Here is a 24,393-nt window from a genome sequence, read left to right on the forward strand (position 1 = left end):
TTTTTCTCAAAAAGCCTGACTGCAAAAAAAGTACTGCACAGCACCCACCAGAGCAGCTCATCACCAGCCTCTGAAAACGGTTCCCAAACATACCAAGGGCTTACATAACATCCATTTCTGAAACACTTAGATTTTTTCTTATTTTTACCTTTTCAGACCCATAGTTACCAAAGCAGCAGGTGAAGTCATCAAATCCCCAGCAGAATGTTTTGTTCCAAAGAGGAGGAATCAAAACTTTATTTTTTTCAACAGCCAGGACGCCTTTCTCAGTATGAACAATGTGTCCAACAGCTCCTTTTGAACATTCTGACAAGACAAAGAATGTATTTAATTCTATTGTTTTTAGAACACTAAGGTTAGCTATTGCCTTACACGGCTTTGTGGTGAGCTGGCAAGCCCCACAGCTGGACTCAGTGAGTGGTGGCTGGGTCCACAGAAAAACCCTCTCCACCACTGCAATTTCAGGCAAGAGCAGAAACCCCCTTTTTGAATAAATCAATCCATGCAGAGAGGGAGACCGGCTTCAAAGGAGGGGATTTAACAGCATTGCCATTAAGCTTCTTTTCAGTGGCAGATTACCATATGCCATGAACTAGAGGTTGCAGGGCATCTCACCAACAGCCTCTGAATACAGCCACAGGAGCCTGCTACCACCACAAGGCTGTGTGATGCAAACACCACTGCCATGGGATTCAAAAGTACATACACTGAAATTTTTCAGGATTTCTACATCTTAAGAATCACAGACTAAGAAGATGAAGGCCGAGATAAAGAGGCAGGGAAAGAACATATTTACTTTGCTGATGAATATAAAAAGAGAAAAAGAGAAGGGAAAACAATGAGTATTAAGTTTTACTTTGATATATTCAGAATGCTGAAGATTTAAAAAAAAAAAAAAGATATAGATGTCATAAAAAATCTGCTCTGAACACTACAAAATAAGTTTCAAGATCTGTCATGAATATCATAATTTTGAGAGGATCTGTGTGGAGCCAGGAGATGACCTTGGTGTCCTTTCCAACTCAGGATATCCTGTGATTCTGAGTACTTTGAATGTCCATTCATATTCCACAAATAACTTAGGGAAAGGATCTTGGTACCAACTCATGTGAATTCATACAAGACCGCGCAACTGATTTTGTCCTCTTAAAAACTCAGATTAACCCCGCTTAAGAATTCAGTGCTTATTAGCTCAGAAAATGGAGCACAGCCCCTAGTGCACCTTTTACTGGTGAGATCTTCAGGTTTTGCAGGCTGCTGATAAATGGAGGAAGAATTCCACTTGATTGAAAGGACAGTACTGCTTCTCTTCCTGATGAACTTTTACTCTGAACATTCCTGGGTGGATGTGGCTTAGTGAAGAGCTAGAACAAAGGAATGAAATTGAAAAATGCACCTCCATCAGTCAGATTGTGAAGGAAACATCTATTTAAATCATTAATCATAGACTCCAGAACTATAATACACAAACCTCTTCATTAAATTCAGATCATCTTCTCCTTATCATCCCATTTTCATCAGACTACAGCATATACATAGGTAAGAAGATAGTCTCAGTGATTTGGGAGAAGAGAGAAGACTGTAGGTGAGAATTTAAGCTGCCTTTATTTGATTGTACTCAACACCAGACTAATGATTACTCATGTGACTGTACAGAAGAAGAACCCAGATTTGACACCACAGCTGTATGGTATATGACAAGAACAGTGTATTTAGAGAGTGGAGACAATCTGTAGAACTCTACAGGCCGTATTTCAGCAAATTTAAAAACCAAGTGCCACCTCTAATCTAAGTTGCTTGCTTTCCAGTTGAAATATTTCAAGATCAAAATAAGTTGTGCTCTCTGCTTTTCCTTCTACTCTCATGATAAAGTGATACCTGCTTTGGTATCTGTCCAAAGTTGCTGATAAAACCCAGGATGGTGCTCTTAATCAGAGGATCTTTAATGTTGTTGAGATTCATCTTGTCTCCATAGAAGTAAGGATGGTAGGTGTTAACTGCTTCCACAGCAGCTGAGCCTTGTTGCTTGTGGCCAAAAATCAGGTCTATCCAGCGATGGAGGTGTGCACTGACATAGTCACTTTCCAGGGCCTGAAGAAAATGAATTAATTCAGTGGAGCACATTCATTGCAGATACATTATCACTCTCAGTTCCCTGTTAGAGACAAAATCTCTGCAGCACTCACTGCTGTCTGACAGAAGCTTCATGACTGCCTGGGTTTCATCAATACACACATTATATCATCATAGCATCATAGAATCACAAGGTTGGAAATGACCTATAACATCATCTAGTCCAACTGTCCCCTCATCACCATTGCCACCACAAGCACTAAACCACATCACGCAGCACGTCGCCCAGACACCTCTTGAACACTGCCAAGGATGGCGACTCCACCACCTCCCTGGGCAGCCATTCCAGTGCCTGAAGCCTTACAGGATCTAAGCAGAAAGCATTGCAGAAAACAGATTCTCTCATGCTGGAAAACCTCAGGGTCTGTCTTTTTATCCCAATATAAGAAATGTCTACTTTTCCTGACCAGATCTGCAATCCAAGTCACAGGTACGTGAATTAACATAACCAGATGAAATAATTACTACTGGAGAACACCATAAGAGACATTATAAGGCAGCACACATCCAAACCCAAGGTGGGCTCCCTAGAAAACCGAATGATCAAAAATGAAATTTGTGCTTGCAAGACCCAGACAAGTTCACAGGCAACAGCCACAATTTCAAGTCAAATCTTTGCCCATCTCCAGATTAGTGAGCCTTACCTATGAAGCTTCACTAAACATTATTGCCCTTGCTATCACCTGCAATCACCAAATCTTCATGCATTCCCCAGAGGCCTTGCCCAATGATTCAAACACCAGTGTTAAGCATGATTAAAACTACTTTGCTATCTCCAAATCATTTGACTGTGTAATACTCCCTGATGCTCATTTAAAGGTTTCCCAAGCAGGCCATCCTACCCAAAGCACAGCAGAATTAAACACGCTAATGGGATCCAGAACAATGGCTCATTTCACAAAGCAGACAGTGAGCCCAGTACAGCTGGTTTAAATGACCATGCCCACAGCTAAACAACTCATGGGGCAGCTCAGAGAACAAGTACACTGTACGATTTGTCCCCTGCAAATCATGAAAACACTTACAAATCAACCCAGAATTCATCCTTATTAATAAAAGCAGTTAGTGCATGAATTACAAACTATAAATTTTGTCTGGCTTCACTACCAGCACAAAACAAAGCAACCAACAGAGCTGCAACCATGCAGTCACTCACTATCTCACTGAGCATTGAGACGTGCCCAGCAAGAGAGAGAGAACTGTAGTCTAGAAAGAGACTAAAAAATTACTTTATGTAGACCTAACCTGTAGATTCCCTATTTAATATACATGAAACAGGGAGCTATTCACAGACTTATCTCAAAATCAATCTTTGCTCTCATGCTCTTTAGAGAAGTAGCCAGATTTCACAACAGTGTTGACCCAGATCTTTTTAGTTCTTCAAATTCTGTAAAGCCTCCTGAAAAGGACAACACCAGTAACAAGTACATCTAGTACTGCAGGTGATTTTAGAGGAGAGAGAGGCTTTGGCATTATGGAGTTCAAGACTTCTAACTCTTCACTTCAGACAAAGCTTTTTCAGGCAGCCTAATCAACTAAATTTCCATAGCAAGATTTCTTGCACCCTCCTGTGCAGCATGTGGTGCCAGCTATGGTTGGAGAGAAAATACTGGACTGACTGTATTTGAGGTCTGATCAGGCCTGGCAAATCATTAAGAATATGAATTTATAAGCATGATTTTCACATGCTAAACTGCTCCTCTTTCAGATTTCGATTAATTTCTACAAGTCATGTGACTTAATCATCTGTGCCAATGTTATCAAACAGTGCAGCTCGCTGGAAGCAGGTCTGCAGAACACAACAGCTGGTAGAGAGGACCCAATACCCACATTACTTGCACTGTGGGGGCTTTACTTCAAATTAGATCTAGTCTGCTCCCTCAGGCTGAATGCCACCAGTGGCAAAAGTATACCCTTAGGTGCACAACTGGAGCACAGCTTTTGGTTTTACTTCATCCAAAACTAATCTAGTTAACAATCAGAGATCTCTTTACAATGAAAACAAGCACGTTATGCAGGGATGACTGACAGATCATTTCAAAACTGCACCCTTGCTCCAAACTACATGGCTAAACCAGATGGTCCCATTGTATCTAAGTGCCTTCAGAGTGGCCAGCATTACACAAGAAATAAGGAGCAAAGCTCAGTACTTTACATCCAAACAAGCCAGAATGTAGGCCAGAATGCCTCCCTACACTTTCCTTTAAAAAATATCAGTAAAAATTGCAGCAGCTCTCAGGCATCTATAGATTTCTGTTTTCAGTTTTTCTCTATTAAGGAAGGACAGTCTCATTCCCATATTTAGTTAACTGGAGGACAGAGATTAAGCAACTTGTAGGGTCACAGAGTGAGCATGAGACAAAGCAGAGGAAGAAACTAGAGCCTCCAAACCTACACACCTTCTTTGGAGTCTACATACCTTCTTTAGAGTCACTGGGAAAAGAAACATCAAGGAAGAGTTACACACTTGATGGCAGTGGTCAAAGCCTACATGCGGTGGGTAGCAATGAGCTGCTTCCCTGCAAGTGATGGAACTGGGCAGTCCTTAGGCTCAACCCTTCATTTTGGAAATGACTGTACTTGAACCAAGCACACTCACCAGCATACATTTACAAGAATCTCCTTCCTTACAGTACATGAATTCTCATGTGGTGATGAGCACTGATCAGAACTCACTACCTTTCAGCGTGTCTATGGCTCCGAGCCTTGAGATCACTCTCTATACACTTTTTGTGATGCCTGACTCAGTAATACCCACTACCGTGTATGTACAGGAGTCTGAACAGCCAAGGATTGGAAGTTGAAATGATTTATTGAGTAATGTCCTTATTATTACTGACATCCTCTTATTTCATCAGACATATCTACTCGCTGTGTGCTTGTCAGCCCAGTAACACTGAGTTATACATTTAATAACTGCAGAAATACAAGGTAAACAAACAAAGATAAACATAGTGAAGTAACATAAGTTACTGAATATAAAGCAAGTTCAACATACTGGCTTAAGTTATTTACGTAGCAACACACCACAGCATCTAGCTACTAAGCATGGGGACACTGAAGACTTGTAATAATAGTAAGCAGCTATTCACCCCACTGTGTGACTTGTAATATCACTAACTCACTAGCTAGTATGCAGACATTGCACATTACCAGGAGTCTGCTCTCTTAAAAATGGTTTCATAGAAGAAAACTTTTTCCAGGATGGATTTACAAACTGTAAACCAGCTTATAAAGGATACATATTTTTTTTAAAAAAAAGGATAAAAAGGCTTTGCCAAACATAGTACTGGAGCAAGATTGCTGACAGTACCCAGGTGGCTGCAGGGACAAGAAACTGTGAGAAGAGATAAGAACAATGAATCTAGCTGACACATAGAGAGAGAATCCTTAGATATGAGGAGTGGAGCCAGAGAAATTCCAAACATAAAGACATGGTGAAGGAGGCTTGTACGTAACACCAGTCACATGAAGATAGTCGCCTTCTAGTTCTCTGATGTGAAGTAAGGTATGGGTAGATAACAAAGGAATGAAATGAAGATTCAAGAGAATACCCAAGAAAAACTGGAAAATGATTTAGTAATAGTAGTGGCAGAAAACATGAGCCCTAAATGCAGTGCAGAAGTGCAAAGCAAGGGATATAAAAGCAGTGGTCATTTAATGGACGAATGGCAGTTGCTGTCAGTTGTAAAGTAAAAGTTGGAGAAAAGAATATTAAGATGACAAGAATTTTGTCTGATTTTTCTTCGAAACAGGAATAAAAAGTTGATACAGTCATTAAGAATGTCAGAGACAGGATTTAGAAACCATTATATGGGGAGATAAAGTAAGGAAAGACTTATTTAAAAATAAAACAGAGAAGACAATCACATCCATTTTTGTGCAGTACAGTCATGTAATGAAGAGACTATAGAATAAATAATGGGCTACTTGCTTTGTCACACCAATGCTAACACACAAGTGCCACACGCCTTGCACAAAGCAGCAACCCTGAATGCACTCACAAACACACTTTTTTTTTTTCCCCAGCAGAAATCTGATGAAATACGGTAGATACATCCAGAAGGGGCAGGCAATACAGCTCATACCATTATTAGCTCTAGCAGACCTACACAACAGCATTCAGCTGCAAATTCTGTGTTCAATGAAAAACTTTCCTACAGAATTGCCTTTGAACTCCTTATTACGTAGAAATTCCCACAGCTGTCCTGCTAACTATGGACACCCCAACTGCAGTAAGTTTCATGGCCTTACAGCTATTAGCATTCAGATTGTCAAGACTGACTTTATTAAAGGCAAACTTTAAAAGAAACACTGGCCTCATTAAAACACCAAACAAACCCTAAAATATTAGATTTTACTTCCTCCCACTCAAAAAAAAAATACAAAAAAGTAATTGCAATGCCAGCATGACTCAGATAGAGGAAGGTAGTTTGAATACACACGTAGCTGCTTAGCAACAACACGGAACTGCATGCATGCGAATGTCATGTGCATGCATTAAAATATGTTCACATGCTCTTACGGACTGAGATCAGAGCTAGGTGTGTGGCTTGAATCTAATTTCATTCAATCTGCAAAGTTGGTCTTGAGCGAATCGTCAAGCAGACAAGCAAAGTCCAAAACACAACATGAACTCCACTAAGGAAGGATTTATTTGGGTCTAACGCCTTTGTTGTGACTCTGGCCTTTAGGATTTCATTTTCAATGGGAATCAGTTCAACACTGTGACCCAAAACACCATTTTCACTAACCTGTCTGTGCAGGAGAATAAATTTATGGGGATCTCCATCTGCCCAAGGAGGAAGCTGCACATCTCCCAGCACTGTTCCATCCTGCATGCAGCCTGCAGGATTAAAGGAAGAATTAAAACCGAGAATAACACGTTACAAATAGTAACAGCTTTTCCAAAACAGTGAAGTCAAGGGAAATTTAGGTGACTTTCACACAAACAATTTCAGATTCTATGCTATAGTGTCACAGAACACTGCAGAATTTTTTTCTCCTTGAGTGTCTGATCTAGTAATAAAGCACTGAGAAGATGTAATTAATACAGTAAATATATGCATGTCCTCAGCACAAACCATTTTAACTGCAAGCTCAGACAAGACAGACCTGTTGACACAACTTTTTTCTTATACAAAATCTCACTGGACTAACTGCCAACTATTTCTTCTGAAGCAGCTTCTAGGAAGGATTTTGTTCTCAAGTCCTTTGCAGTCTGATTCCTTTCAGAAGGTAAGCATAAGTTCTCAAATCAGGACAGGAGTTACACAACTGGATGATCTAAATTAAGGCCTAGGTCTGAGACTGCAAGTTTCCTAACAGGGCAGTAGTTAACAGATTTTGGTTACTGGATTGACCTATTGCAAAATCTTTCTATTTATTTGCTATCCATGAAATTCTGGTTCCTTTTTTAGATCCCTCAATTTAATACATCCAGGTCAATTTCTGGATCTTTTTATCAGCTAGACTCTGCTCCTTGGTCTCCTCTCAAAGATGAAAATGCCCAAATTCTTTACAATATTTTAACAGTCTTCTAACACCTATCCTCTACTCTGCCTTTTATATTGCACATTTCACTCCACTGAGTTTTTAAGTACAATTTTTAACTAGATCTCAACATCACCCTACAGGCCTAGAGAAAGCGTACACTCATTCAGAAGGGACTGCAATGCTGCTTGATGCCAGGGGATGATGTATCTAGTTCATAAGACTTCTAGTGAATCTTTCCAAGCGATACTGAGGTCACACATGGCAACATTAAGCACCACAGACAGCTTTAAAAAGACCTTTCATCATTACCATTTAGCAACCCATCCATTTCCAAAAGTTAAATTAATATGTATTTCATAGCCATAGAAGTGAGATCCCTTCTAGCACATACCAAATTCGAAGTGATTGGCATTGGTGAGGAACTCTGGCAGGTAGAAGAATTCAGGGATGAGCTCCCTGACATCACTCATATTGTCCCTCGATGCTGATTCCCACGTGCTCTTGACACTATGAAACATCCTGTCTGCAACATCAAAGCTTCCACCCTGTAAAATGGAGACAAAAAAAAAAACTGCATTGTGAATATTCTGTTAAACAAGAAGCAGATACAGAATCTCAGTCAATTTTGCAATAACCATCACATTTGATTAGGTGGTATCTCAGGATCTGTCCCAGGTCTGTTTACTACCTCAGTCCCAATTTGCAGATAGGTAGATTAAGAATACCATACAGCTTAGACACTGTGTAGCTTGTAATAACCTGGAGGCAAGCAGAAACGACCTGCTTGAAAATATCAGCATAACCAATATTAATACTTCTCAGTGTAACTCCTTTTGTCAAGAAGTGATTTCTAAGCAGTGAACATAGCTTTGGTGTTTTCATCTGTGACCCAAAGAGTTGTGCCAAATCTTAAGTTCAGTCTTCTTGAGATCCAGGCAAGCAGGAAAGGCCCAGTGGGCAGGGGACAGCAGGAAAGGAAACACAGCATAACGAAGAGAAGAGGGGAAGAACATCTGAAGATAAGGCTAAATTGCTGCATGTGGAAGGAGAAACAAACTACCTCGAGTCCTAAGAGTGTTTGAATATGTTTACTTTAGTAACAGTCAAGCACTGGATAGCAGCACCCTCCTTAGCCTTAACCACCATTATGAACCAAGATCTTTAAATAAAAATAAATCACCCACTGAACGAAAGATGTATGCTTTATGTTGGAACTGTATTTCCTACAGGATTTTCTTAAGGGTATTTCAGATACTCTTTGAATTTGTGAAAATCCCATGTGCACAACTATACAGACATCCCCACATTGAACAAAGGATTTATTTAACAAAGTTTTACAGTAACAGAAATTGCCCAATAGACAATCAGTTTCTGGAGATCATCACACCGAGCTTTTTAGAATGAGCAAGTTGATTTAGATTACCAACAAAAGCTGACATGTATCCTATATGTAAAGATCCTGTTACTGCTTCCCCTGAGGTGAATTCTGAAAGGACTTGGGTCCAGCCTCAGCTCTAAACAATAACATAGTCCTGCTTCACTTTCCTGTATTTCATGTCCTTCATCCTTATGCCACCAGCAATTGTGAAGCTTTCCCACACCCACTGAAGGGACTGAGCAAAGAAGTGGCTAAAATCATATGAGTAAACCTAGCTGGAGTTAATCTGATACACAAGGTCATTTTGCTCTTGATCATTATTAGAGAGGGACCCTTGGAGTCAAATTCAAATTGAAATTAAAATAGAATAGAAGCAGCACTATAAATAAATCAACAGCTAACAAGTATCTCATTGAAGCATATTAAAGGGCTTTGTATATTTAATCTGCACACAGTGCACTGTGTCTGGTGGTGATTGATGCTTTTTCATCTTTTTTTGCAGCTTTTATGAGAGCTGATAGTAATCTCCTGAGAAACAATATGATTTGTAATAAAAAGATTACCTGTATTAAATAAAAATAATATATACATAGGAAATGCTGTTAGCGTGACAAATCTGGTTAAAGATATTACCACCACGAAAAAATGTGATTTTTTCCCTCGCTGTCTAATTCATTTTAGGGAAAAGTAATATCTTTAAAACTTAAGCCTGTATTATTTATAAAGGAAGCAATAACTGATTTTCCCATTTCCTATATTAATAAATTTATTTGCATATATTTATATCAGAATTAATGAGTTTTCTCTCTCTATGAATGCGAAAAGTGTGCTGAAAGGAAGAAAAGAATCAAGAATTGCTTTATGCCCTCAGATTGCAAGTCAATGTAAACTCTTACAACTCTTCTATAGCTAGATACACTAAGTCTGTTTTCTTTCCTGTTAGCAGAGGCCTTAAACTATGAATAAAGAATACTGGTGAAAACATGTTTTCCAAAACTATAGCATAGTATATAAAAGGCAGCTGGTCAAAGTGATCTCTACAGTGAAGTTAGAACTCCAAACGTTCATAAAACGAAGAAACACTGAGGCTGTTTTACAGCCAAAGACATCCAAGTACTTCTAAGAAATGCTCACATAGGTGCAAAGGCTTACCAAACCCCCGAGACGCAATTACCTGCAGATAGTTCTTAAACGACTGCTCAACAACACAATGAAGAACAAGAAACCGGTCCTCCGGAAGTACCTCATAGAGGCAAGCACCAGGAGGATCAGCCTGCTAGCTGAAATGCAGCAGTGGGATAAGAACAAAAGGGAATAACAAACATTTAGATGTTGTACTAGGGGACACGGTTTAGTATAGAAATTCAGGTGGTAAGGTGGGTGGTTGGACTGGATGATCTTGGAGGTCTTTTCCAACCTTGGTGATTCTATGATTCTAAAATACAAGGTGAATCACAAGTGTCACTAATTGCTGAGCCCACGATGCCCTAGAGTAGCTTTCCAAAAGAAACACTAAGCACAGAAACCTTTACTATGCTTTTGTCACGTGAGACCAATTCCTGAAAGGAGTTTAAGAGATACCTAAAAAGGTAACTGCAGGAATCAGTGGAAGAAGATGTACCAGTAAATGCTTATGCGATGAGACAATCTTTCATCCATCCTAGCATAATATGCATAGTAGATACGTACATTCTTTCAGTAAGATTTCAATACACTTAAATTGTGAAAGATAAGGTTTTGTAAACTCCTGTGCACTGACTTCTTCTGTGGTTAGGTGCAAACCATGTATCCGACATGACAAACAGGATGTTTTGCAACATCAATTTACCACAAGGAGTACACTCAAGTACCCTGCCTCTCCTGTCAGAAAGGCACTTTGGGGTTATAAGCATGTATTTTCCAATTCTTAAGATGTGGAGACACTTTTGCAGCTGCTGATTCAGCACCCTTCCAAGGCCTTAACTTTGGGAGTACTTTTCCAATATGCTCTTTACTAAGTATAAACATTTCAGATCAACTGTTTGCCTGACTGCATCTCACAGTAATTTCTATGCCACAGTAGGACTGATCACCTATAGGAAACAAGCTCAGCTTAACGTGTAGCAACAAAAGAGCAAAGGAAGAGAATGGGAGTTCAGCAGGTATAGTGAATCCATATCCAGACAATTTTAATCTTTTACATCTCAGCAGTCCTTGAAAATTACCATCCACACGGAAATGCCAGTTACCTACCAATTACACAAGCATGTCCACAAAGCAAGCTAAAAACTTGTTCTGCATAAAAACTGTGCCAGTGAGACATAGCAACCTTTATCATTTACAAGAAATAGCTGCTCCACAGTAATACATGACTGCAGCTAACATATGGCTCACAGAGCACAATGGTAACCATTGCCTCAGGTGGTTCGCTAACTCATCTACTGCTGGTAACAGCTGATATCATAGGGCTCATTATTTAATTACCATATTGCTTTATTTGTATTAGCTCATTCTGAAAAATTAGAGAACAGCTCAAGAGCAAAGCTTCTGGAGAGCTTCAGGACATATCACCAGCCCTTGCTATACAAGCAGCCTGTAGAAAATTCTGGCTCAGCTGCCTCTCTCAAACTGCCCCGTAAACACAGGAAAACTTCAACAAGAGATCTCTTAAATTATATGTTTGACAGTGTGTCATCCTAGTAGACCCTGCTATAACAAAACATATTACAAAAATGAGAGCAACAACTGCTCTGGTGCAGCCCCATTTGCCCTGCTTGTGCATCACTGGCAGCATGAGGAGAGCAGCCAGGAAATCTGGTGCCCCTGCATGCTGACTGGCTGGGAAAGGCAAATGCACAACTCAGTTTCCATGAAGTTTAATTCCATTGGAAGTGCTTTAAGCCCTAAAAAAAAAAAAATGGTGGCAGGTTCAGAACAAGTAAAATCAAAATATTCCTTCTGGGATGTGAGATCTATCTCACTCTACTTCTACTTCACATACACCATTCCCATGACTCCTGTCATGCTCCAGACAGAGCCTTCATTCTGCCAGCCCCAAGTGCTTGCCAATAGCCATGTTATTGTATGAGCACTTGAGACTTTGATGACAGGTATTCTAAGCGCATCTGCCCCAAAGTCAGAAGGGCAGTGTTCAGAGCAATAGTAAAACACTGACTTGGAAGCTAAATATCTTCACAATTGTAAAATACAACACAGAACCAAAACAAAATGACCCTTCTGCATCATTCTGCTCTGCATTAAAATGTTTCCATTGAATTTAGCAGTCACAACACATGGCCTTTAGTTAACCAGGAGGCCAATACAGAATAGACTAGAGATGCCAAAAGAATGAATCTCTCTTTGTTACATGCTCATCCTTGTATGCTCTGTGATCACAGAATCGTTTGGGTTGGAAAAGACTTTAAAGACCACCTAGTTCCAACTTCCACTGATGTGAGCAGGGTTGCCAGTCACTGAATCAGGCACTAGATCAGGTTGCCCAAGGCTCCCTCCAATTTGGCCTTGAACCCCTCCAGGAATGAGGCATCCACAACTTCTCTGGGCAAACTGTTCCAGCAACTAAGGAGGTGTAAGATGGAAGCTATCTTTTCCTTACCTGCAGAGAACAGAAGGTCTGTGTAAATGGCTCCAATCGGACCAAGTAAGATGCCACTATAATTGCTGAGGAATAGTGAGTACAGTAATGGCACTGGGCTGACAAGTCTCCTGGAAATTCAACACAAAATCAGATTTTAATGGGAAATTTCACCATTTCAAGTCCATAACACTAATTTATTATTGCACAATTCAGTAATTCTTTAAAATAGATGCGTTCAAAGATGTGCAAAAAGCACACCTTGCATATCTGCATTGAACATGCTGTTAAAACCATCTATGTATTCTTCTGCTTTGCCTCCCACCTTTCATGTTCTGATGAATAAAGTCTTTATCCTCTTATATCACCATGTTAGTAATGAAAAATGGTCTAAATCTCCAGAGGTCAATAGTTTAAACGCCCAGTTTTCTCCTCTAACTGTATCTGTCATTAGCTGTACTGCGTGTAGCAGTCTTCTATATGCAGTTTAGCTACCAGAGAAAACCGATACATACAACTTAACTAACAGACCAATCTTTTCAGACACTGCCTTCTGCCGGTGCATATCTTTCTGCCCAAGGGAAGATGACAGAATGCAACAGTTCAAGTCACATACGAAGGAACTGTTTGCAAGACAGCCATTTCTCTTTCAATCCTCAAGCACTCTGTATGCAGAAGCAAGCGGACCTCCTTGGTATAATGCTTCCCATCACCGAAGTTTTGAAAGACCAAAGGATTCACAAGCATGCCTTAAAGCCTCTGCTATCTGTTAGCCTTCTGAAATGCTTACCTTCACTCTTCTCCACTTCCTTGTAGCGCTGAATGAACTTTTGTCTCCTCTCCATAGTTTGTGCTCCCATTGGCTTTGACAGGTCCCGAAATGTGTGGGGATTACTAAGGTTTAGAGTCTGAAACACAAAAAGAACAAACATGGGATTTTTTAGAACACAGACTAAGGCATCATGACCATCTCAGTGATACTGGATTATGGAAAAGCTGGTTACAAGTTCCACCTGTACAAGGCTGTCACAGATTCAGTATTGAAGGGACTTGGAAATGGAATGGCAACATGTGCCACTGAAAAGACAGCACGTACAAGATGCTTCACAAATGAAGAACCTACGAGGCACTGAATAAAAGTCTTGGCATGTTTCAAATTGTTTTCAAAGTCGCTTCTGCCTAGATCCCTTAGCAGGTGACAGAATCCTGCCACTGACTACTTGCAAAGTCAGCTTAGCCTTCCCTTACGTACGTATGCACATAACAGGTGCTTGACCACCTTACTGAGGCAGAACACATCCCTTCACAAGCTGACCTGAAGACAAGTCTAATATGGAAATAATCAGTACAGTTTGACTTCACTACATCAAGTTTTGAATCTTTGGTCTAGGCCCTTCTACTGCAGTAGTATCATGCAACAAATTGCAGAAAGTACTGAGTCCCACTAAGCAGCATGCACTGACCTGGGAGTGATAGTCAGCAAGGACCCACGGAAACACAGGATACTGCATGTAATCATTGTAGCTGCGGCCAGCCAGTGTGTTCAGGTACATGAGGTAATCAAAGTTGCTGATCTCCCTCTTCTGTCAAGGAAAAGAAGCAGACATTAAAATCTCCTAACTCCACCCCTGAAAACCATGCCCCAGAGGCAACCTCAGAGCTTCATAGCTCCCCCATCCACCAGGATAAACATTAAACATAGTGGAATCAATCACCTATCACCATTCGGATCAGCACAACAGCTCTTATGCCAAAGTCCATTCAAGAGAATCTAAGTCTTTCTTCTGGCTCTTCTTCAGACAGGTCATTTGTATTTGTCTATAATCAATCCACACTTTTATGTGCTATTTGAGTAATAGAGCACGTTTTTGGATTTTGGAAGTGCCAAATGCAAACAATTTGTGTATTTGCAAATCCTGGACAACTTTATATGGAAAGGATTCACAAAGTGCTGCATATAATCAAAAGGATATAGATTTCCTGAATGTGCCTTAAACCACCAAGAACAGGAATACAAGAAAGTGAGTACATTTCTCAGCTCAGTATAAAGTCAGTGAAGACAAAAGATGTACATTGATTTAGATGATCTGTCATTAACTAGGTGGCTATTTCTGAGCTCCATTTTAAAACATGCATAGGATCACACAATCTGTCAGATAGTTGGCCATATGTTTCACAGTGGGAAAAGCAAAACCTCTGCAATAACCAGATGTAAATACTCTGCTCGTCTTGCCAATATCCTCACCTCCAGCTGTGAGAGAATAGCTTAGGCTTTGAAGCACATAAACACACAATATATAAATGTGAGTGGACACACGGGTAATGAAAATCTTAGCTTAATCATGTGCAGACAAGATTTAGTTTACCTGCCACTTCTGGAGCATTACTTTTTCTCCTCCTGAGTGTTTCCTGTATGGAACAGATATTTGAAATAATTGTTTTAAAACCATAAGAGAAAGTCAATGCATTACTGCCTGTGCTCCTTGAGCCCCTATTCTTATCCTATGACAACACTAAAAGAATACTGAGATTTCAACAGAGACCAAATAATTTTAAAATCAGAAAGTGTTGACGCTTACGTTAGCACTGCAGGATCCCAGTTTCATTACAACTTTCAGTAGGAGGCAAGGTTCTGCCTGATGAACAGAGATGGCCAGCTTCAGGTGACGGATGAGGCTACCATGTCAGCCACTCTTTCTAACTGGACAGAGTGCTAAGCTACATGCCAAATTGCTTCTAAATGAAATATCACCTGAAGTATGATAACTCAGAAACAGTTCAGAAACTGCCAAACGGGGAGAGAAGATACCCCTGCAGCACGAACAGAAGGACAGTTGAAAACAAAGGTCTCTCATTCTCCATATCAAAGATTATTTTTGTATGAAGGACTTCTAAATTAATGCAGTTTTGAAAAAGTAGTTTGTTGTGTTGTTGCTGTTTTGGCTTGATTCTTTTTCTAACAATTTTTTAAAATATTTTTTTCCACTTTCTTTGTTCTCAAAATTCAGAGCAACATCTACTGAATCTTTAAATCGAAACAAACCAGTTGAAGACAGATTCTAAACAGGGAAATGTATTTGAAAAGATGGAAGGGTCAAAGGATCAGAGGAGGCAAAAGTAACGCTCCAGCTGAGCTGAATCAGGTGTGTTAGTATCGAAAGGGCATGCATGGATTTGTTCTTGCTAGCTGCAGGCAATCAAACTGAGACAAGCAATGGTTTCTTGATTAAAGGGACTCTTTATCTGCCAAAATAAAGAGGTTAGTGACACAATATGACATAACTGAAGGTTATGGATGCTTTTCCTTTTGAGTACATAGCTTTACACCAAAGCTAAGATGCCAGTTCAGAGACGAACTTACTAACTTCATAAAGCATGATGGAATCAGTTCAATCACAGAAGACAGAACTGCTACATGAACAAGCTGTGCTCTGTATTGGATCACACTAACAGTCCACAAAGCTAGTTTCAAAGCATTTTCAAAGACCTAATTAAAATACTAGGATGGTCTACAATCATTACAGTTTTATTGAATTTGTGGCAGTAAATTCTTGTAAATGACATTTCATCTCATGATTATGAATCATTCTTTTACTGCCTATTCAGTCTCAGATCAGCTAATAGCATACATTAAGGATAAACGGTACTGTTTACTCAACAAAGTACTTTATTCCTTGTTTAGGAATTCTCGCCAGAGGTAGGTTGGTAGGTAATTGATGCAAGATTTTGCACAGACTAAATAACCTATTTCATTAACTAATGTGGAACCCTGGACTAATTTTGGCTCATGGTCTACAACTCTTAAGCTTTGATTAGTTCTCCTGTTAAGCATACGAAACCTAACAATGATAGGTTATATTTATAACAAGCAGGAAACACAAAAAGGTATTATTCATATCTGATATGGGAAGATGGGGCCTTGACAGTTTGTCTGAAAAAAAAAAATGAAAAGAATTAGTACATAAAGGGAGCTTACAAAAAGGAAGGAGACTGACTTTTTATAGGGGCAGATAGTGATTGGACAATGGGGAATAGTTTTATACTAGAAGAGGGGAGATTTAGATTAGATATTTGAAGAAAATCTTTCACTCAGAGGAAGAAGCAGCACTAGCCCAGGCTGCCCAGAGAGCTTTGGGTGCCCTATCCCTGGACATGTTCAAAGCCAGACTGGATGGGGCTCTGAAGCCTGCTTTGCTGCATGATGAACTTGCCCACAGCAGGGAGTTGGAATTGGATGATCTTCAATTTCCTTTCAACCCAAGACATTCTGTCATTTTTCAGCAATTAAAAAAAAAAAAACCCAAGAGATTAAATGATGTTCTAATTTACACAATGTAAAATGGGAGAAAGTCCACTGACTGGAGTAGAATTATACTGGTTTTGCACCCCACTTTGAACCATAAGTAGCTCAAGAATGTACGAATTCTCGACTGAAAAACACATCTATGAGCCTTTACAATACAGAACTACTGTACTATAGTTTCACTGAGTTTTGTTCCACTGGTCTTTGTAAGGTCTCCAATGGCTATTTGCCTCTCAGATGGAAGGTACAGGATCAGGAATCCAGGCACAATGTGTTACTGGATTAGAGTATTTGTCAGGTAAGGAGCAGCTTAGGTTCTTCCCTTTCCACAAAGGTAGACACACTCACTAAAACTGTCCAGCTTTATTTTGGATTTATGGTTGAGTTAAAAGGCAGGGAGTTATGCCATGTAGAAACCTGCTCAGTTTATCAGTCCTGCAGCATTTTATTGTGAGAGTATCGTAAAGGTAGGGAAATAAAATATTACAGACAGGGCTAAACTGGCTTAGTCTGCAAGCATGCTATACAAACATACATATGTTGATTTGAGAAGTTGCAAGGCTCAAAGTAGTCATTCCCTGAAACAGCTGTGCTTCTGGGCCTCGGTGGTCCAAATGGGATGCTCTCTCCAAGCTTTGAGATTTCATTTGTCAACTCACAGGTTGATTGCATTAGATATATCTCTTCAGTTCTTTTTTTCCAAATACCATTTTGAAATAATTGCAACCACTAAAATCATGAGCTGCAGCTATACAAAAAAATTCCAGGAAACTCGCATCATACAAGAGGGAATTGTTGCAACAGCACTTTTGAAGGGTCACAGATAGATAAATGCAAGCTGCAGCTCAGGACAGAACAAACTTTTCCTCCTAGTCTGTATCTACTCAGTCTGACATGCTATGGATGGTATCACGAGTGTTGGGAGTTCTAACATGTACATACAGGCATTTCACACTGAGTTACAGCTAAGTAAAATGAAATGGTCAAATGACTAAAATGGACAGCTAAGGCAGCAAGCTGACAAACAGCTTCTAACCAGGTCCAGATGTGTTTTCTTTCTGCATAATTTGAAGTCTAACATTTCCAAACACGACATGCAGTTCAGCTCTTTTCCCTCCAGCCTGAACTTGCACGCTGGAACCACACATTATGCTAATGATCTCCAAGGACCTAGCAGTGCTGTTGCTTAGGAACAAAAGTTTTATAGGCTGCAGACAGAGAACTGAACAGAAGCACTGTGGCCAGGGAAGTTCTTTTTCAACTCTTCTTCCCCTCAGTAAACTTATATACACAACAGTTTCTTGAAGGCCCGCCATTTTCCTTCAAGGAAGCCCAATTAAAAATTTACAGGCCTCTGAAAAGGAAATTGTCCTGTGCTCCCCTGCTTTACCAACTGAAAGACAAATTCATTTCTTACAGAGGAGCAGACCAGAGGAAGACTGCGCAGTAGCAGACCATGAAGGCTCATCTCGTGTTGCTGAAAGAAAGAAGCAGCTTGTGACATCGGTACCACAGCTTGTAAGACTGTCTCTCTGCTAGCTGGTAAGATCTTAAGTAGGCGGACAGCAGAATTGCTGAGATGAGGCAGTACTTTTGTATATCCTTGGTGGGGTGGGTTTTGGTTTATAAGTAACCTTGCACATGTTGATACAAAAGCTATCTAAAGAAGTAAGAAAATCAAAGGAAAATGCTCAGTATATATTTGTTCTGATAGGATTTAGTTTCAAACAGCCTGTTAGCAAGAGACTGCATCTAAAATAGTCAGGGAATTAATCTCTCTTCCACAATAGGTCGTATCCAACAACAAAGAAATGGTAACAGGCTTGTAAGCAGGGAAATAAAACAATCTCCTGGTTGGAACTGGTTGGCTTCATGCAACATCATTTGCTGTATGAATGCTGCTTTAAAGCGGTACGTGAAATGGTTTCTTTTGAGCCAGAACGTGTTGCCTCACTGTCCTGATCCCAGAGAGGCTCTGCTGGACTGCACAGGCCTGCTGCTCTGCAGCATGCAAACTTCAAGGAGAGACAACAAACTCTTCCACATGCAAGTTCAAGATAGAATTGAGATGGTTCTGTATGGCTTTGGGTGCAGTGAAGTAGGAAGCAGCAACCCATGGTAGGAAAAGAACAGGGAGAATCCCAGAGGAGATCTTGAAACACCCAATTCAGCGTGGGCAGAAAGCCCATCTCTTCCTGCCAGCACTATGCTGAGGAAGGAAAAAGAAATGCTGAGACTGCACCAGGGTCCAAATCTGCATTCTTCTAGCACTGGATCTGCTTCCTAGGCCTAACTGGATCTGCTTAGGACAGGCCTAAACTGCAGTGGGACATGGCAGAGCCCTGTGCAAGTAAGGAGTAATCTGCAAGCCTTCCTTGGATCAAGGAAAGTACTTCTTTCTCTGCTACCACCAGAGATGCACTGTGAGCAGGAGATCAAATGGGTATAATTAATATTTACAGCAAGGAGGGCTCTTGTGATTCCTGAATTTTTAATACCAGTGTCTACAGAACTGGATGCCTCTTACACAAAGCTGAAGAAAATGAGACACGGATAAGCAAGCTCCATTATCTCCAGTTACAGCCCTGCAAAACATTGATAATTAGTTTACAAGCATGCAGAGATGAGAGAGATATTCATGCTCTGCAAGTCGGTGTGCTACAGTGGTGTTTCAGAACTCTAATGCTGATCTTTTTCTCTGGGACTTTAAAAAAAGTTATTTTAAAACCTGGATCCCACTTTTAACCCAAAACAAACAGCCCCTCAGTATGTGAGCACACATCCTGGGCATGTTTACGTCATCACTGCATATGAAGTAAGGATCCAAGGTATGATTTAAAAAAAAAAAAATCCAACTAAAGTGACCTGACCAAGGTGGTTTGAAATCTGGCCATTATCCAGTGCCTCACAGTAAGTGATCTGTCTTCAGGAAAATTACTAACCTGTTTGGACTTGTAAAACTCTGAAAGACCTAGGTTTATTTAATATTTCTTTTTTAACAAGTCAGTGAGGGTCATTGGCAGAGAAGTACCGCAAAGATTAAAACTACGCTCATATTCCTGACCAGTCTTCCTCCAGCACTCAGCTGTTCACACCAGGCTCCCTCTAGTGTTCCCAGATGCACACAGCACAGAGTAACGGCAGCTCTGGGAACCAGCATTAATAAAACAAAAGGTTGTGTTCTTTATTTTTTATTATTTTTATTTTAAGACGACTGTTTGGGACGAAAGTAAAGCAACTTTCTCGCCATGGATTGCTCCCCCACTCTGAACCTCCCCCCCCTCCACTCAGGATTTTCACTGAAAAGTTTTGGAAAAAATCACTAGGAACTGAACAAAATGTTTTCCTTCTGAGAGTTTTAAAGATGTCTTTAAAAGTATTTTAAAAGATTATCATTTTGAATTTAGAAAACAAATATTTTTCCTTGAGGCCAATTCCATTTCTATTCAAGGCATATTTAGCTGAAAAAAAAAAAAAAAAAAACAAAAAACCTTCACTGATTAAAGCTGAATGTCTTCATCAACTTGTCCAACATAGACAAGAAGTTCAAGCAAAAAGAGAAAAGTCGGATCTCAACATCGCCAAGATCACATAAATTTCAGGAAGCAGAAAATCTCTCTCCCAAGCCTGCCTGCCCAAGCCTAAGGCAGTTGTCCTGCAGATCTTTTTCCATCAACTTCTTTAAAATATGAGAATTCTAATTAGAAGAAAAAAAACAGATTTGGTTCCTGCACAATCCTGGGCAAATTATTTAAGCTAACATTTAGAAAATGCTTAATTTTCCACTGTAATTTCTTGTTTCCTTCAGTTTCCAGTCTATACTATGAAAGAAATAGCATGATACTGCTGCTGAAGCAGTAACTTTAAATACAGAAAAGGGTGAGTGGCCTTCGGACATAATGTTAATAAATCCCTGTAATTACTGGTGAGACACAGAATCTTGTAGGTTTTAACCTTTTAAACAATTTTTAAAAATATCAGAAAGAGTCAATTTTGGAATATATCCTCAGGGCAAGACTGACCCCACTGCGTTACTTCCTGGAGCAACTGCCTCATTATGGAGCTCCTGGGAATGCAGAGATAATTTTGCTTTTGCATCATCTTTGGCTATGGCATGTATTTGAAAGAAGCTGAAATGCCTGAGCTATCCCTTCATGTATTTGCACATGATTAATGAGTAGCCAAAGAGCCTGAGGGTTTGTAATGAAGCCTTTTTAATAGGGAAATGTACTGTGGACAAATCCATATTTTGTCACAATCAATCTCCCATCAAAGCTGCAATTTACCTTTTCACAACTAAATGCAAGAGCACCCAGACTATCCCATGGTTAGCCAGCTTAACCCATGCTCCTCTCAGCATGAGTCATTCATTTCTATGGCACCTTTTGTCACTAACTGTGACTATTATTCATATTTAATGATGTTCAATTATATAGACAGGTCACCAACCCTAAGACTACAGTGGATTACTACTACTCACACAGGTCCCCATTCACAGTACATAGCACGTATTTAGTATAAGCATTGACAAGTCTGACTAGAACCCTTACATGCATTATTTGAGGACAAAAAACCTTCACCATGGGAATTCACTTATCCTTCAACATGTGCGGAAGAACAACAAAGTAGAAGTATCTAGAGTCTGTGCTTAAGAGCACAGAGAGACTCTGTGATCTAGCTTAACCTATCAATAAGCAATTGTAACCCGTTCTGGCAAATCTGTGAGCCAACTGGGTCTCTGAGATCCCACTTAAAGAAAAACTCTCGGTCATTTGCTTTAAACATTCAGTTTTTCTTTCAGTATTGTCCAGAGCTGAAAGTCTCGGGTCCATTCAACACGATACTTAACCAACCTATCCTCCGATGCCAGGACTGTAAAATAAAATTTTAAAAAAAGTAACCTTTTAGTCTGCTACAAATACCTACAACAGTGCTTTCTTTTAGTGCTATCCTCAAGGACTGCATTGAGACCCATAATATATTTCACCTGAGTCCTTATACAGCAAATGGTTAATGTATTTCATTCGGTTTCATTACATGCTGGGCTCAAACCAGTATCTAGGGATGAAAGACAGCAAATTTCTCCCACTTGTAATACTTTTAATTTCATCCTGTAATACTTACACTGCTTTACAGAGCAATGCAAGTGTCATGGTGCAATAAAATTATATTTTTAATAATTAGAATTTCACCTACTCAAAATGCTTTCAGGAAAGCCTTTCAAAGTTGCAGCCCAAGCGTTGAAAAGTCATGAGCTTAAAAAAAAAAAAAAAAAAAGACTTCTGATGAGTTCTACAGTCGTGTTAATTGTTGACTAAGACATTATTCTGTTTTTAATTAGGAATTAACAGTCACTGCTTTCAAAGGCTGGGGCTCCCCACTTCTTCCAGAGTCTGGTGTGTTTGTCTTTCTCTGAGGAAAGATGGCCAAGGGAAAAGGAAAAGGTCCTAAAGGAAAAAAAATCACCTTGAAAACTGCAAAAAATTCTATCAGGATCTCTTTTGATGGAGGCCGTCGTCTTGACTTAAGTAAGATGGGTATCACTACCTTTCCCAAATGCATTCTAAAACTGGCTGATGTGGATGAGCTTGATTTGAGTAGAAACATGCTAAAAAAGATCCCAAACAGCATTGAAAAGTTCCAGAAACTGCGCTGGCTGGACCTGCACAGCAATCAGCTCGAAGAGTTGCCCAAGACAGTAGGTACGCTTCAGAATCTTTTCTACCTGAATATATGTAACAACAAGCTGACCAGCAAAACCTTGCCAGAAGAGTTGAACCTTCTAAAAAACCTGCGTATTCTCAATCTTGGCTTGAACTGTCTTGACAGCATCCCCTCCACACTTGGGGCCCTGAAGGAACTTAAGGAGTTAGGTCTCTTTGACAACTTCTTGACCACTATCCCAAAGAGTGTGAAAACGCTTCCCAGGCTCCAGAAACTGAATGCAGAAAGAAACCCTTTCCCTGAGTCAAAAAAAGAAGAGTACATTGACCCCATCAAGCGTGTAGAATCACTTTACTTAGTACAAGAGAAAGACCTATGCTGTTCCTGCCTGAAGACCTGTCAGGAAGAAAAGGACAAACTAAACAAGTTGAAGAACACAATGTCCTGCCCCTCCAAGAAGCTCAGTTTCCCTTTACTCCTTACACCCAACTCCACTGCAATGGATAACCAAGAACAATGGAGATTAAAAGATGAACATCTCTGAACTCTACAGTCGTGCTCCATGGGCCATGTCCTATGAAATCCAGCTCAAGCTAATTAAAAAGCTATCCACCTGCCTTTTTCTGCAGTTCTCTTCATTTAAAGACACCCAGTTTTAGAAGTACATCTGAGGCGGTATCTAAAACCAAATCCCAAATAAGTAAAACAAATGTACATTTTAAGAAGGACACATTGGAAAGACTATGTTCTAGCACCTGGGCCTGTTCCTACAACATGTTCTTCTGGTTCTTTGTGTTTTTTTTTGTTGTTGTTTGTTATGAACTTTATGTCCTTGTCACATGTCCACTGAAGGGAAACTTTACAAAAATAGTTATTTCTAGTAATTATCTCGTACCACTTAGCCCCCCAAACGTTACTTTTGTTAATTTTCATCGGGTGAGGCGTAGTCATCCACAGTCTCAGTGAATACAATATACAAGTGCAAGCAATGAGCACATTATAAAAGTAGTTGAGCATGGCACATGAAGAGCTGCTGGCTGCAGCCTCAGTAACATGTTGACAGCACAGATTTAACTGTATTTAAATGAAGAATGAAGTGCCATGGGTGAAACATTCAGTGGTCCAGAAATATAAAAAAAGATTATCAATTTTAAATGTCACAGAACACTACCATCTCTATAGAGTTAACCATCATTTCTAGCTCAGATTATGCTCTAGCCAGAGCTGTTTGCACACTGCAATGATACTTTTTGCAAGCAGATGGCTAGTACTCAAGGTGAAAGCATTCACTTCAAAGATAAGTAACGACCTGCAACAGGTGGAATGAAAACAAACAAAAAAAGGGAAGCAGAGGTCACACAAACAAGATACTACAACTCCACAGATCTCAACAATATTCTGCCTCCAAGTGATCATTCCAGAGTACACTAGTCAGGCCCTCAGGGGTGTATTCCTCACACACCCAATTGGAAAAGATCTGCAGCTATACAAATAACTCAGTGTCTGCACTGAACATGGTTTCATTCAACTGACACTGGAAGGGAAAGCTTTCTTTTCCTGCAGCAGTAAATCTGATGAACCACAAATTGGTATCTCCAATGCGCTGTTACTGTAGCATGCCAAAACTTCCACGCACACATCTGTCACTGTCTACTCTAAACACACAATAAACAGCCCATTATGTAGAAACATTATGGATTAGCTTTGTAGCCTCACCTCACTGACTGTCTCTATCCCACAGTAACCATCTGTGTAGAGTTTACCATAAAATCATATTAAGGAGTTAATAATTATTAATCAACTAAGCACTGTCAGCTACTTAACACATTCCTCATACCTTCAGAT

At 39.9% G+C, this 24,393-nt stretch overlaps 2 protein-coding genes across 9 annotated transcripts in view; one reads left to right on the forward strand and one right to left on the reverse strand.

The window, feature by feature from the left end:
* Positions 1-24,393, reverse strand: part of WDFY4 (WDFY family member 4) — a 133,850-nt gene that overhangs the window by 13,407 nt on the left and 96,050 nt on the right. For all 8 annotated transcript variants that reach the window (XM_052677693.1, XM_052677694.1, XM_052677696.1 and 5 more), the window contains 9 exons: positions 14,948-14,990; positions 14,045-14,164; positions 13,372-13,489; positions 12,603-12,712; positions 8,021-8,174; positions 6,888-6,979; positions 1,879-2,091; positions 1,223-1,364; positions 149-306 (listed from right to left, as the gene is read on the reverse strand). In XM_052677693.1, the coding sequence (XP_052533653.1) occupies positions 149-306; positions 1,223-1,364; positions 1,879-2,091; positions 6,888-6,979; positions 8,021-8,174; positions 12,603-12,712; positions 13,372-13,489; positions 14,045-14,164; positions 14,948-14,990 (1,150 nt within the window). The remainder of the gene's footprint in view (positions 1-148; positions 307-1,222; positions 1,365-1,878; positions 2,092-6,887; positions 6,980-8,020; positions 8,175-12,602; positions 12,713-13,371; positions 13,490-14,044; positions 14,165-14,947; positions 14,991-24,393) is intronic.
* On the forward strand, positions 17,632-24,323 carry LRRC18 (leucine rich repeat containing 18). The gene is made up of 2 exons (XM_052677732.1): positions 17,632-18,426; positions 22,226-24,323. The coding sequence occupies exon 2, from the start codon at positions 22,307-22,309 to the stop codon at positions 23,090-23,092; it is 786 nt and encodes a 261-aa protein (XP_052533692.1). The 5' UTR covers positions 17,632-18,426; positions 22,226-22,306; the 3' UTR covers positions 23,093-24,323.

The sequence above is a fragment of the Tympanuchus pallidicinctus genome, unplaced genomic scaffold (genome assembly GCF_026119805.1).
Source record: "Tympanuchus pallidicinctus isolate F22 unplaced genomic scaffold, pur_lepc_1.0 scaffold16, whole genome shotgun sequence".
Taxonomy (NCBI): Eukaryota; Metazoa; Chordata; class Aves; order Galliformes; family Phasianidae; genus Tympanuchus; species Tympanuchus pallidicinctus.

Bases quoted from the DNA above. Each gene is read 5' to 3' on its own strand.
- LRRC18 (XM_052677732.1), top strand. From the start codon at position 22,307: ATGGCCAAGGGAAAAGGAAAAGGTCCTAAAGGAAAAAAAATCACCTTG.